This window comes from Stereum hirsutum (genome assembly GCF_000264905.1).
Source record: "Stereum hirsutum FP-91666 SS1 unplaced genomic scaffold STEHIscaffold_2, whole genome shotgun sequence".
NCBI classification, from domain to species: domain Eukaryota; kingdom Fungi; phylum Basidiomycota; class Agaricomycetes; order Russulales; family Stereaceae; genus Stereum; species Stereum hirsutum.
The window spans coordinates 3,533,936-3,547,042 of NW_006763132.1; the positions used below are offsets into that span (position 1 = coordinate 3,533,936).

The following is a 13,107-nucleotide window of genomic DNA, read 5'->3' on the forward strand; positions in this document are numbered from 1 at the left end:
CTTAGCTGCGCTCGTTCGTTTAATAACACACAGTCTATCAAGAACGTACGAACACTAAACGACTCGAATACACCAGACGCGGCTGACGTAGATCAAGGCACGCTACCGAAAGAATATGGGATTCAAAATTGACGTTCGTCTGAGCGCGAGTAGATCTTCAAGGCATGCGTAAGTAATGGACCAACTACCCCTCACTTTCCCGGGGTCACTTGAGCGATGTAAAGTCTTTGCGAAGGTGGCACCGCATGGTCGGACTTCCCTAGACACTCGACGCCGCCAGCGAGAATTCCAACTCGCTTCATCGCTAGAAGCTTTGGAAGAAGAACCGATTAGTCAGTACAGGTACGCAGATCGACCGGTGAACTAACAAACATTATGTGCAGCATTTGAATGCTCGTAGGTCCCACCGAAAAAAGCCGACGTATTGTCCTTTCCCGAGGACGTAGCCAACAGAGTCGGTCCACCAGGATGCTCGTCTAAGAAACCCGAAGCATCGTGTATATATCCTGACACAAGAATGAGCACACGATCCTTCGACTGCTCTTGGACTAGTAGGTGCAGGCCACGTTAAGCAAGAACGCAGAATACGATCAACCCAAATGAGACTTACAGCTCTCCCAAGATATAAGTGGAAGGCGATCCGCCTGAACTGGCCACTGCAAGCCGTCCTGCACGCCTTTCAGCTCTTTCAATTTCATTGTCAGAGCACCCTTCTCCACCTCGTTACTCGGAAACTCGCGCAGGCTACTGGCTAGGCCAACAGCACCACACAGAGCGATAAACCACTTCGTCGGATCATACTGATACCATCGGAAAGCGTTGCGATAATCCATCGGGAATTGGTGGTGAAAGTTGTGGTATCCCTCGCCCATCGTCAAAAGGGCCGAAAGGAAGTTGTCACGTGGAGTGTGTTTATCGTCGTACGGTGCGTCTCCGAGGTAATGCGCGATCGAGTTAATACAGAAGGTGCTCTGCGACATAGATACTAGCGTCAGTCACGAGGTGATAACCAAAGAGAAAAATGTATGCGCGAACTGTACGTACGTGGTGGCATAAAGTCATTCTAAGGGCACCTGCATAGCACAGGCCACCCGCCCAATCTCCCCAACAGATACCAGGTATCATAGTAGGGAGTGCATATCCCACGACGAATTGGAGATAGAGGTACCAGCTATGCTGCCATTGCACCAGATCGTTCTTGCGTAGGTCCGAGACGTCGGCAGTCCCCGAGCGGAGATCCGTTTTGAACAACATCCACCCTATGTGCGTCCAAAATAGTCCTCTTTGAGAGTTATACGGATCGCCATCGGTGTCGGTATAACGGTGATGCGATCGATGTCGGCGAGCCCACCAATAGCAGGATCCTTGAACGGCTCCAGAGCCGGCAATAATCAAGACGTATTGCAGCGGGAGCGAGGCGTTGTAGGACCGATGTGCCCAGAGACGATGGTAGCCTAAGTCCCAGACCATTGTGGTAGTTGGATCGGAACAAAAGGTGCGGTAAACTGACCTGCTGTGATACCTGTGTAAAATGCTCTCGTAAATGACTTGGACATTCAGCTCTATACTCATAGGTATGAATGTTGGCTCACCCAGAGTTGTGAATATAAGATACGAGTATGCCCATACAAATGATTTGAATCGTAGGGGAACATAGAGCAGTCCATAGACTGCAATTATAGGGGTGATGATTAGGACGAAAGCACTGAATCGATGAACGCCCCGAATAGGAGGCCAGTTTTTTGAACCGAGCATGTGCGAAAGTGGAGACTTAAGGATGAACGCAGGTGCAGCGGGAGTTTCTGGGGGAAACAGAGGATGTGAATGAATCTTCACTTCGTTGAGCAGCCCTAAAAGACTATTCTCACAAGCATGAGATGAGACATCTTCGAATGTGATGATACATTTGTTTTCTCCATCATCGTAGACATCATACAAGGAACAGATAAAACGACACCGGAGAATGGAACGGTCTTGTGATTGCTGAGGTCGAATAGCGGCTTAGAAAGTATCAGTCAGAAGAAGTTGTCCACGGCCGCTGCGGTAAGATGTGATTCGTTCCCAGAACTAAGATATCATGAGGTATACGTCCCTCAATCAGAGAAGTTGAAGAGAAGTTAGTCTACAGCCTTGCCAGACTACTAGTATCCTGGTCGCAGCGCCTCTCACAGAAGCTCATACTGGCTGGATGTGGATCCACCAGGTGATGCAGTGATCCATGAAAGATCCGAATCCAGTCCAAGATGGAAGAACAAGACAGACTTGATGCGGGACTGATGAGCCGACGAATGTATGACTGTTATGAGAACTAAAGAGCGGATTGGGACTTCTCCGTTTTGATCAAGAGACGCGATAGACCTTCCTACCTTCCCCACTAAGTACTAACCGCGTCACGGCTCCTGACTCTGCCAGTCCCGCGTCTACATGTGCCACTCGGTGATTCCTGTTCGAGCACACAGCCTTTTCGTAAGATGGGGGCAGTTCCTGTTCTTCGGCGCTGCATCCAAGTTTCGGCTAATAGACTTGTACACGGATGGATAAATAGGGATGTCGTCTCTCTCGATTTGTACCACGCAACTGATTGTCAAAAGACCATTTGGCGTGGGTTTCGCCGATGCGTCGAGAAAATAGTCGGCCCTCGGAGGAAGACCCGTTATGTGGGTCGGTGGCGACTAGATCTGTGGCATTGAGACATGGAGTATCGTCAAGAGCATGGGAGGCCTCTGAGCACCTACTGTAGCAGAGTGAACGAATTTAGTGATACTGTGCGAAAAGCTACGTTGTTTCCCACCTTGCGTAGGCGGAGACTCAGCATTGTTTTGACCATTTGCATGATTTTCAGCCTACAGATTCATTAATGTCCAGAAAATGCACAAAACGAAAAATGAGAAAGTCATTCTGACCGCACACTACAGTTGAGTGGGCATAAAGTGGTAGGGTTTTCGTGTAGATAGTTAATATTCAAGGATGGGAATCGGAGCTCCGGAGCGTGCCCTCAATGTGTAAAGTCATACGGGTAGTAGCATGGAAGACTCGAGAGGACGTTGTAGTCATTGCGTTCATCGCTCTGTAATGTGCCAAGTCGGTTTCATGTTCACTAAGTTTGATCGCGATTCCAGAGCGGTGTAAATATTTCCGGTGAGTGCAGAAGAGTTGCTCACCATATTGACACTCCCAGGACTGGGTAATACAGGCAACTTCTTGCTTAGTTTGTGCGCGTACGGAAATCTGGCAGAATGTCACACGACCTAATATGTAGCATTGGGCGTCGATCGACTAAGAGCCATCGATTCTGCTCCCCGGTCAGAATCTGATGTTGTTCTGATCTTTGTCGCAAAGTTGCTAACCGTTCGTCTTCAAGTTATTTCTAGATTCAGGACGATGGCGTCGTTCATATTACATTCATAGCAGTCTATTTTCGATAATCACCATCAGCTCGCTGTGTGCTGGCATTACGAGAGCTGAAACACCAGGAACCCGTGCAGATTCGTGTTTTGCACGGGAAAAGTAATGATTCAAACTAGGAAAGCTTTCCCGTGGTATCGGATCCGTCTACCTTACTGGTAAGTCATGATCTCTTCTCAAGTTGTATCACAGCCTCACAATCTCCTATAAAAGCTTCCGGTCATTTACCGTACAGAAAATAACAACTTGTACCACCATGCCTGTTACCACCGTGCTCTCCACAGCGCTTACCACTGCCTTGTTGGGGCGCCAGAGCAGAGGCACTCCCATCGAGGATCTCTTACACCCAAAACCGTCTTCCGCTCCTGACCTCTTTTCTAACGACTATCTCTCTCTTTCCACTGATTCTCTTCTACGAGATGCGTTTCTCAATCGTATCTCTCAGACCCCGTTGCTGTTTGGGTCGACGGGCTCGCGCCTCCTCAACGGCAATAAGTCAGTTCATATCGACTTTGAACTTCGTATGAAGAAGTTCTTCGGATCGCCCGCCGCCCTCCTCTGCAACTCTGGCTACGAAGCCAACACTGCTTTCTTCAGTGCGATCCCGCAGTCGTCTGATGTGATCGTCTTCGACGAACACATTCACGCATCTGTGAGGGATGGGATGGCGACTTCTCGCGCGCGCGGAGCACTCTACCCCTTCGCACATAACTCCACGTCGTCTTTCCGCCAGACTCTCGAGCGCGCGGTGCAAAACCATCCAGGAGTGATGCTCGGAAAGGCAACAGTATTCGTCGCCGTCGAGAGCCTGTATAGCATGGACGGAGACTTCTGCCCCCTTCTCGATATTGTGGCAACAGCCAAAGAGCTCGTTCCAGATGTCTCCAGGCACATCGTCGTAGATGAGGCCCATACCACGGGGATTTGCGGGAAGGAGGGAAGAGGGCTAGTGTCCCTTCTTGGTTTGGAAGACGACGTTCACACTGTCTTGCATACCTTCGGAAAGGCCCGTGCTTTCTTGGGCGGTACGCACACCGACTAGATTATGGTTAGACTCTCATTGACGTTTATTATTATTATTATTATTTACAGCCGTAATCCTGACGTCGCCCGTCATACGACACTATCTTATCAACTACGGGCGACCCGTCATCTACAGCACCTCCCTCCCGTATTCCAATATCATAGCGCTGGATGCGTGCTTCGACTTCATGTCTACCCCGGCCGGTGACGAAGTATGCCTAACTCTCATGATCTTTATGTCTTCCCGTTCACTCATGCGAAAATTGGTACAGTTGTCTCAGCGCTTGCAATTCAATGCGCGCTACTTCGAAGAGAATCTCAGAAAGGCGTTGACGTCCATCTCACCAGGCCTTCTGACGCTGCCTCAACAGAAGAACGCCGGGATACCCGAAGATCTGCACTCCCCTATATTTCCCATTCTCACTCCTGGTTCGGAGTCGCTCGCCACCTACCTCAACTCGTTGGGATACGCTGCGCGTCTCATCCCGTACCCCGTGGTTCCCAAAGGACAAGAGAGGGTCAGAGTTGTGGTGCATGCCGGGAACACCACCGAAGATTTGGATACTTTTATCTCACGGGTGATGGAATGGGCGAGCAGCGTTCAGGGCTATTCAGGGACTGACAGGATTCTGACTACGCAGTCCGACGACGCCCTGATGCCGGCTATGACACAACCTACCGCGATAAACGTTACCATGTAGAGATGAGTTACTGTGGACGTCGCGAAACATGAAGTATATATATTCTTGGGTATTGTGACTTTTTTTTTTTCCTTTTGATAAAATATCTTCGTGTTACGTTCCGAAAGGCCATGTTCGACTACATATTTGATTTTCGATCACCTCTTCTATTTATGTTTCGGCTGTTTCATGATTGGAAGTGAAATATATCTATTATGTGCCCCTCTGTACGTATACCGCCGTCAATGGGCTGAACATTGCCGCGCACGCCCACCAATCGCATGGATAACTGCATATGAACAATTAGAGGATATCTGAGGAGATATTATATGGAAATTAAGTGTACATGGCTTCTGTATTCTCACTTACACGAGTCCATAGATAAACTTTCCCGTTTAAGTACAAACGTGAGTGTGAGAAATCACCCCGAAAATGGAGGAAGGAAGGAAGGAAGGAAATATATTCTCTCTTCAGCGCTTCAGTGCTAGAGAATTGCCGCGGTCCTCGATACCTCACTTCCCATGTTTTCCCGGGCATCACCATCATTCCCTGCTCGGTGTCGTGTTCGGAAGATCTCGAAGCCCTCAAAGTTGTGTGAAGCTGTCGGGAGGAATCAACATCAGCTAAACTTTCTGATCATAGTACTAATTAGCGCCACATCGGGCCTCGGATCGATGAAGGCTAAATACGCTACAAAAATCCGTATCCTTTCGCCACACTTCTATCATGATTGAGAACGTATCTTAGCGCCGATACTGTCTGAACTATATCAGCGCCATGATACTCGTCATTCTTTCGTATCCCTTCCCTCCCTGTGCGCTCATACGGATAATCTAGCCTGGTCTACGATGCCTCATTCAATATCCCTCCCGAAGTCCTACTTCGTTGCCCTGTTCTGCGAGGCTATCTTCCAAGGCGAGCGCGTGTGTCTTGCTAATTATATTTGTCAAAATACTTACAATGTAATCATACTCAGGAATGTACACAATCTTGTTTGGTGCCGCACTCTATCTGCTCCTGTATTTACCCGCAATGTACGCTTGAAGCGATACGTGCTCACTCTTTCGTCTAGCCGCAGACGCGCCACTCGTGGGACGGCAACCAATCGGATGATGATCGCAATGACGGTCATCATGTACAGCCTCTCGACCGCACATATGAGTATATCGCTCAGCCAGAACTTGATAGGATTCTTTGAGCAGGATGCCGCACGCGGAGGAATCACCATCCTCAACGACCAGGGGAGTCCTCTTGTGTATTCACAAATCGCCATCGAAATAACGAATGTGAGTGTATTATCCTATATGGCTTTGGCTGCACCTCATACTTGTGCAGTGTCTTCTTGGCGATTCCATAGTTATTTGGCGCGCTTGGGTTCTATGGGGTCGCAACTGGAAAATAATATACCTCCCATGTACTCTCATTCTTGCTGGAGCAGGTACGGTCCAAAATTTCCATTGATGATGCGATTTTCTGATGCTTACTTCTTGTGGTTTAGGTTCAGGGGGCGTTCTTGTGCATGCTTTCTCGCTTTCTCCTAGCGGACAAGAAGTCTACAGCAACTTGATCATTCGCTGGTTCGCAATATTCGCTGGCGTAACCTTCACGACAAACCTTTATGTAGTTTGTGCGATAAGCTACCGAATATGGCACGTATACCGTTTTGGCAGGTGTTTGCCTCGTATAATCATATCGCTTCTAGGATACATCGTCGGCAAATGGCACATCTCGGGGACACCGTCGTAATTAGTGGTGGCAAGTACTTTAGTGCACTTTTTTTGCTCATAGAATCTGGTGCTGTGTATTGCGTCGCGTTGGTACGTCGACTTTCTCAGGCGCACAACTATCATCCTCACAGTGTTTATCAGGTCACTGTCATGATTCTATTTGCACTTTCAGACAATGCAGTTTATATTATGACAGATATACTTGCTCATCTCACGGTGCGCGTTTTCCTGCTCGTCGTTCGGAAGTACTTATCAAATACCTTCCAGGGCATGTATCCGACAGTTATCATCGTGCTCGTCTGCATGAAATTGACTCAGCACGATGATATCACTCGACGGGAGGCCACGCTAGCCACCATGCGATTCGGCGGAGGGCGACCTGACACAGATACCACAGGACCCTCTTCTGACGGTAGTACCCCTGCTTCCATGAGGCCGATCCGGATATATGTCTCTGATTCTCGTGTGGAAGACGAGAATGAGCCCACTCAAAGTCAGGACAGAGAGGAGAATAGTGGACACGACAAAGATTTTCTCAATCGGAGCGGTGTTATCGAGCTTATGCCTATGTCCGCATAATTAGCATGTAGGAGATGACAGTATTTACCATGTCCTTCACACATTTTATATGACGCTGCTTGCATGACCACAACGGCTCACGAGCTGAAGCTGTCGGGCTGAGCATATGCTCAGCATGATGGGTGGTACATGTCCACGCAAAACAAGGAAGTTGAGTTCCGTAGTTATCTGTATCATGAGGTTCTCCGTTTCGCGACATCGTTGATTTCCGGGAACTTCCTTCAAGCACCAAAAGGTGCCAAATGCATGCTCTGATTATCGTGGGCGCAAGCTATTTTTGCAACACAATTTCTCTGTTCCCAGAAGGCGGTACACGCACCGGCGCTTCCACAGTAACCTCATTGATCATCGATCAGAAAAATGTTACTTTCGAGCCTGGACGAGACGATTCATCTCATATATCTACTAGACTACGTTCCTCTAGGCTGTACTCGCCCACCTTCGTCATGTCCACACCCACCCATTCTCTTGGTGCATCTACACGTCTTGCAAAGCCCAGCGAGTACCCCAGCGCTATCAGAGTCCTAACTCGAGCTTTTGCGCGAGATCCTTGTATGAACTGGTTCGGTGGCGTCGTAAAAATGGTGCCCAGCTGCGATTCCAAGGATTCACACGCGACCAAGACCATGAAAGCGCTGTACTCTTTCCAGGAGACGTTACTCCTGGCCACCGTTATTTCCGGTGGGCACGTTGTCGTGGCCGTTGTTCCTAATGACACAAATGATATACTTCGCATTGATGGAGGGGATGGAACGATTGTGGGGGTTACTCTGTGGCTGAAGCCAGGACAGACATTGGATTTCGGGGTTTGGAAGATTATAAGAGCTCGGGCGTGGAAGGTACTATTCGGGTGGGGTGTTGGAGGCTTGAAGGTTTGTCATCTGCCATGGAAGTATTCTGTCGTCTGGCTAAATATATACTGTCAGAGAGTTCTATTCGATTTCTCGCCAGCTGTCGAACATTCTTTGAACCTCGCATTTGGCTCTCGGGGACTTGACAGGCGCGATTCGTGGCATTTATTGGAGATGGTGGTCGATCCTCCTTTCGAAGGCAAAGGTCTGTTATTTACCCTCTTTTTATGCAGTCACTTACGGTCCCTGCTATAGGCATCTCGTCACTTATGATGCAAGATGGGTTTCAACGAACATCTCCGAAGCCGATACACCTTGAGGCGACGAAGGCAAGGACCCGGGATATTTACCAGCGGTTTGGGTTTGAGGTCAGGCTGTACCTCCTCTGCATCTAAACAAGTACTTAACGACCCAAGTAGGTTGACAATAAACACTATTTTGGAGTTGGATCTGTGGACTCGAATGGGTTGCTCGTAAAGGGTGCTGCAGCTACTGGGTACCCTGAGTGGTTCATGACCAAGGTGTGTTAATCTGTGTCTCTCATCTACTCTTTCTCATCATGTTTCTATGCAGTGGAAGTCGTAAATTTATCCTCGTACTGACTATGACGATCTAAGGCGTGTCACCTTTCTCAGCGAGAACATTCTTTTCGTTCGTTCATTTATGTATGCATTGCATTACATACACTTTTGTCATCTACTTCTTACACTATATATTCATTGCAGCTATTTCATGTATGGGTTTCTGATTCTACCATTTGGCGTGAACGAGTATAAGCTGACTCCAAGAGAACCGATCAAGCAGCTTACTAGTTCAACACACTAAAATGAAATCACTATTTCATCCATTCTGCTCTCGCCACTTCACGCTCTTCGATTCCCGATGCATTTCAGCAACATTATAAAATGAAAGAAATAGACGGTAAGCAGTTCGATATGCAGAGGGGACGATTCTCTCAGCACAGGTGGTAGGTCTTACACAACAGCCTCTATTTAGTAATGTGATTAGGACATTTCGTTTTTATATATAAATGCGTTGTCCAGGGGAAGTTCCGAACTGCGTTGTACAGCTCGAAAATGTGGAATTGGCACCCATTAGAGGCCTATGGCCCCCAAAGTGAGACCACGGAGGAAGAGATCTGACTGCACTTCAAGATGGGTGGGTGGATGTAGATCCTATAAAGGTCGTGGGTATCTTCTTTGGCCCGTCATCGATCGTCAAACCCGATGAGACCACCACTGCTTCCTGATACATTGAATCCTGTGCGAGATTCTGGTCTAGAGCCCTCATGGACATCATTACGGTCTATGTACCTGATTGAAAGTTCCGATTATAAAATGTATGCTCTTGGAAAGTTTCTTGACATCACATCCAGGAGGAGATCGTGAGGTCCTCAACGCGGGTTTCTCGGTGAATCTTCGATGAAGCACCGCGCTTCTGTGGCACGATCAGGAAAATGATCACTGAGAGCGCCTATTCTGAAGCATCTCTGTGGACCGACCAAACTGTAATATTGATGGACTTCAATACGTCGTGTAGTGTGGTCCGCGGTACCACCATTCCTAATTTGAGCTGTGCGTCCCGGCCAAAAACAGAATTCGAGAAAGTGCAATTCGCTCCACACGCGTCTCGCTAAATATGACCATGGTATCATGACAGGAGCGTACGCAACGATGAGATCGATGAGATCAATGAGTCTAGACTACGTCCGTATATATACTCTCCTGTGAAATGTCCCACCTCGCAATTTCAAGTTCCGCCATGTCGACCGCCGTCAGTCGAGTAGCATCCGCCATGGCAGTCGTCGTCGTCCCGCTAGCCTCAGCCATTACTATGGTTGCGTTAGGCTGTGGGGCCGTTTTTCTCTCGCTCTTAGTACACAGAACTGCTCAAGAAGTCGCTCATGCTTATCGCACGCCTCTCCGCTCTCTTCGCGGGCCGAAGTCCAATAGTGTACTATTCGGAAGCTTCAAGGATGTCCTCGAGTACGAGGCATACCGCACTCAGGAGCGTTGGATACAGCAGTACGGCCCGATATTTAAGTTCCAGTCCTTCCTCAATGTATGTGTCGCTCGCTGTGTGAAAGTTGCTTCACCTTTTATTTTTATTCCTTTCGCTTTGCTTTCTTTTAGCGCGACTACCTCATGATTATGGACAAGAAAGCTCTCCACTATGTTCTGTCGAAATTTGAGAAGACCCCGATTGTGAACTTTGCAATACGTGGCATTGTCGGTGAAGGTGTGTCGAGTTTGTTGATTTTAGTAAGATCCGTTTTCATCTCTAAACGGGCCGTGTAGGTATCTTGACAGTCACAGGTGCGAGGAGAACCGTCTGTGTTGGGAAGCTGTCGCAATTGACTGTACTGACCTTTTCACAGGTTCAAAACACAAACAACAGGTATGAAGGATACTCCTCCGATTGAACAGACCATGACCGTATTGAACCGGCGCTGCCAATTCAGCGCAAACTCATGGTTCGCCTTTTCATATAGCTAACCCAGCACACAGTTGTTGACCTATCTGACATGTACGTAGAGTCCGGCCTTCGGAGCTATGCAAATTCGTTCATTCATAGAGATATTCTTGAACAAATCCAACCAAGTCATTTCTCGATGTACCATCCGTATGTTTCCAGCTGATATTTGTTCCTATGTGTAGCTTCGAGATATCTTACTCCACAAAACCACGCAGTCGCATCGCACGGATGGAGCAGTCACGGTCGACATGTATGGCTGGCTAAGCCAGGCCACTCTTGATATCATAGGCTTAGCGGGTACGTGCAGAAGATTTACCGAGCCATTATGTGCATTTGGCCTCACAATTGTACATTCTCTCAACGGATGATCACTCTTCTGCGTAGGATTCCATCATGACTTCAACACGCTAAATTCGTCAGAAGATGGTCATAACGAGATTACCCAGGCTGTTTGGGATTTATTCGACTTCAAGGAGGACGAGATCTCGTACATCCTTCAACTCTTCCTACCAGTTACTCGGATCATTGTCTGTGTCTTGCTATTCATTCATCGGCGACATTGTGGCCCTAACTGAAGTTGTTACATCTAGCCCACTGAACGGACACGGAAGCAGAAGAGAGCACTCAACGTACTCCATCGGCTTGGTCATTCCATGATAGAGCAGAAGAAAATCCAGGTCCTCAAGGAGGCAGGACCTTCCGATACGTCTAGCAATGCGTCTGGATCTCTTCAGAAGGCGGATGTGCAGGGACGCGACCTTCTGAGTCTTCTGATGAAAGCCAATATGGCGTCCGACATCCCTGAAGACGCGCGAATGTCCGATGACGAGATTGTTTCACGTGAGTTCTGAAACGTGTTGTATACGAACCACTCGCATACTCACTCGATCGGCGTACCCTTGCAGAGATACCTGCGTTTCTCATTGCTGGATACGAGACAACAAGGTTAGTCCATTCTTCCGAAATATGTACTCCAGCTGAGAAATACCTACTGTAGCACTGCAATTGCCTGGCTACTGTTCAATCTAGCATGCGATCAGCGTGCTCAAAAAAAACTCCGTGATGAGCTCCAAGCACTCCACTCTGAGAAGCCTACAATGGACGAGCTGTCTGAGCTGCCTTACCTTGACATGGTTGTACGCGAATCCCTGCGTTTGCATCCACCGATCAGCAACTCTGAGCGTGTCGCTACGGAGGATGATGTAATCCCACTGGAGACAGAATTTCTGGATAGATACGGAAAGAGAAGCGACCATGTTCGGTACGTACATCATGATGCTTCTTTCTTTTACATGCTAATTTGACCCTGGTAGAGTTATCAAAGGCGACATTATCTATATTCCTATCCGCGCGATGAACAGGTCTAAGGAATTGTGGGGTGAAGATGCCCACGAATTCAAGTAAGCTGCGTCCGCACTGAACACTATCTACCTGTGCTTTGCACTCATATTCTTGCGGATTCTAGACCAGAGCGTTGGGAGAATATACCAGATAAAGTCTCCGCCATACCGTCCGTGTGGAATAATACGATGACTTTCCTCGCGGGCTCGCACGCTTGCATGGGCTTCCGCTTTGCAGTCATTGAGTATGTCACCGCCACGCTGGTACCTCCGCATACACCACAACGTCCGCACACTGACATTTGGTTGTCAATGGGATATTTAGGATCAAGGCTATGCTCTTCACTCTGCTCAGGACGCTGGAATTGGAACTTGCTATCACTCCAGAGGATATCGGGAGGAAAACAAATATCGTCGGTCGCCCGTATGTGATTAGTGATCCAGACGAAGGACCACAGCTGCCTATGCTGGTGCGGGAAGTGTCCTATAAGGGCAAGGATTGAACGATTTATTACCGCTCGCAGATACGAAGGAGGCTTCAATTTGTATGTTTCTGTAATTATACTACTGGTGGCGACCTGATTTCTCAGATATAACGCTACCATTGCACTGTAGAAGAGTTCTGATCAGTGTACAGCGGTCCAAAAATACAGTTCCTTTTGGTTTGGACCTAGAAGTGGACTACTCGCCTCATCGTTCAGTGTGAATTCATGAACAGCGGTCAATCGCATTAGTCGTCGTACAATATGTGATTGACGGATATCAGCAGGATACCAGCTATAGGGATCATGAGCTTCGGGTGTCTGTCAGGCTCGAGTAGTTCAACGCAAAATACTGTTATTTGGTAGGTTTCTATACACAAATGAGAGGAGATAACGTGGTGGCGCGTCCAGGTCGCCTTTTACAGGACACAACCGAGCTCGTTGGCTTCCCGTTTTGCGTATATTTGTATTTTCTGCTCTCATCTCACTTCCAACCTCAGGCTCTGCTGCTTGATTAGAAGGTTTGGAGTCTGGGTGCCGTGCCG

At 48.1% G+C, this 13,107-nt stretch overlaps 4 protein-coding genes across 4 annotated transcripts; 3 read left to right on the forward strand and 1 right to left on the reverse strand.

Annotated features, from left to right (window-relative positions):
- Positions 1–191: 191 nt before the first annotated feature.
- On the reverse strand, positions 192–1,755 carry STEHIDRAFT_128450 (uncharacterized protein; the record flags this gene model as incomplete). Its single annotated transcript, XM_007300242.1, has 5 exons — positions 192–311; positions 373–548; positions 611–971; positions 1,045–1,454; positions 1,593–1,755. 5 exons carry the CDS (start codon positions 1,753–1,755, stop codon positions 192–194), a joined length of 1,230 nt encoding a protein of 409 aa, XP_007300304.1.
- Positions 1,756–3,661: 1,906 nt separating this feature from the next.
- Positions 3,662–5,129, forward strand: STEHIDRAFT_49737 (aminotransferase; the record flags this gene model as incomplete). Its single annotated transcript, XM_007299308.1, has 3 exons — positions 3,662–4,430; positions 4,498–4,640; positions 4,701–5,129. The coding sequence occupies 3 exons, from the start codon at positions 3,662–3,664 to the stop codon at positions 5,127–5,129; spliced, it is 1,341 nt and encodes a 446-aa protein (XP_007299370.1).
- A 1,112-nt stretch (positions 5,130–6,241) lies between these two features.
- On the forward strand, positions 6,242–8,850 carry STEHIDRAFT_128452 (uncharacterized protein; the record flags this gene model as incomplete). Its single annotated transcript, XM_007300243.1, has 9 exons — positions 6,242–6,394; positions 6,444–6,546; positions 6,607–6,757; positions 6,811–6,925; positions 7,789–8,286; positions 8,341–8,470; positions 8,521–8,633; positions 8,685–8,786; positions 8,839–8,850. The coding sequence occupies 9 exons, from the start codon at positions 6,242–6,244 to the stop codon at positions 8,848–8,850; spliced, it is 1,377 nt and encodes a 458-aa protein (XP_007300305.1).
- A 1,194-nt stretch (positions 8,851–10,044) lies between these two features.
- STEHIDRAFT_118647 (cytochrome P450) lies at positions 10,045–12,768 on the forward strand. The gene is made up of 14 exons (XM_007300244.1): positions 10,045–10,326; positions 10,398–10,503; positions 10,563–10,580; positions 10,643–10,662; positions 10,727–10,738; positions 10,800–10,865; positions 10,923–11,037; positions 11,125–11,267; positions 11,331–11,580; positions 11,646–11,685; positions 11,738–12,001; positions 12,054–12,140; positions 12,206–12,325; positions 12,406–12,768. The coding sequence occupies exons 1-14, from the start codon at positions 10,060–10,062 to the stop codon at positions 12,581–12,583; spliced, it is 1,686 nt and encodes a 561-aa protein (XP_007300306.1). The 5' UTR covers positions 10,045–10,059; the 3' UTR covers positions 12,584–12,768.
- Positions 12,769–13,107: the final 339 nt, after the last annotated feature.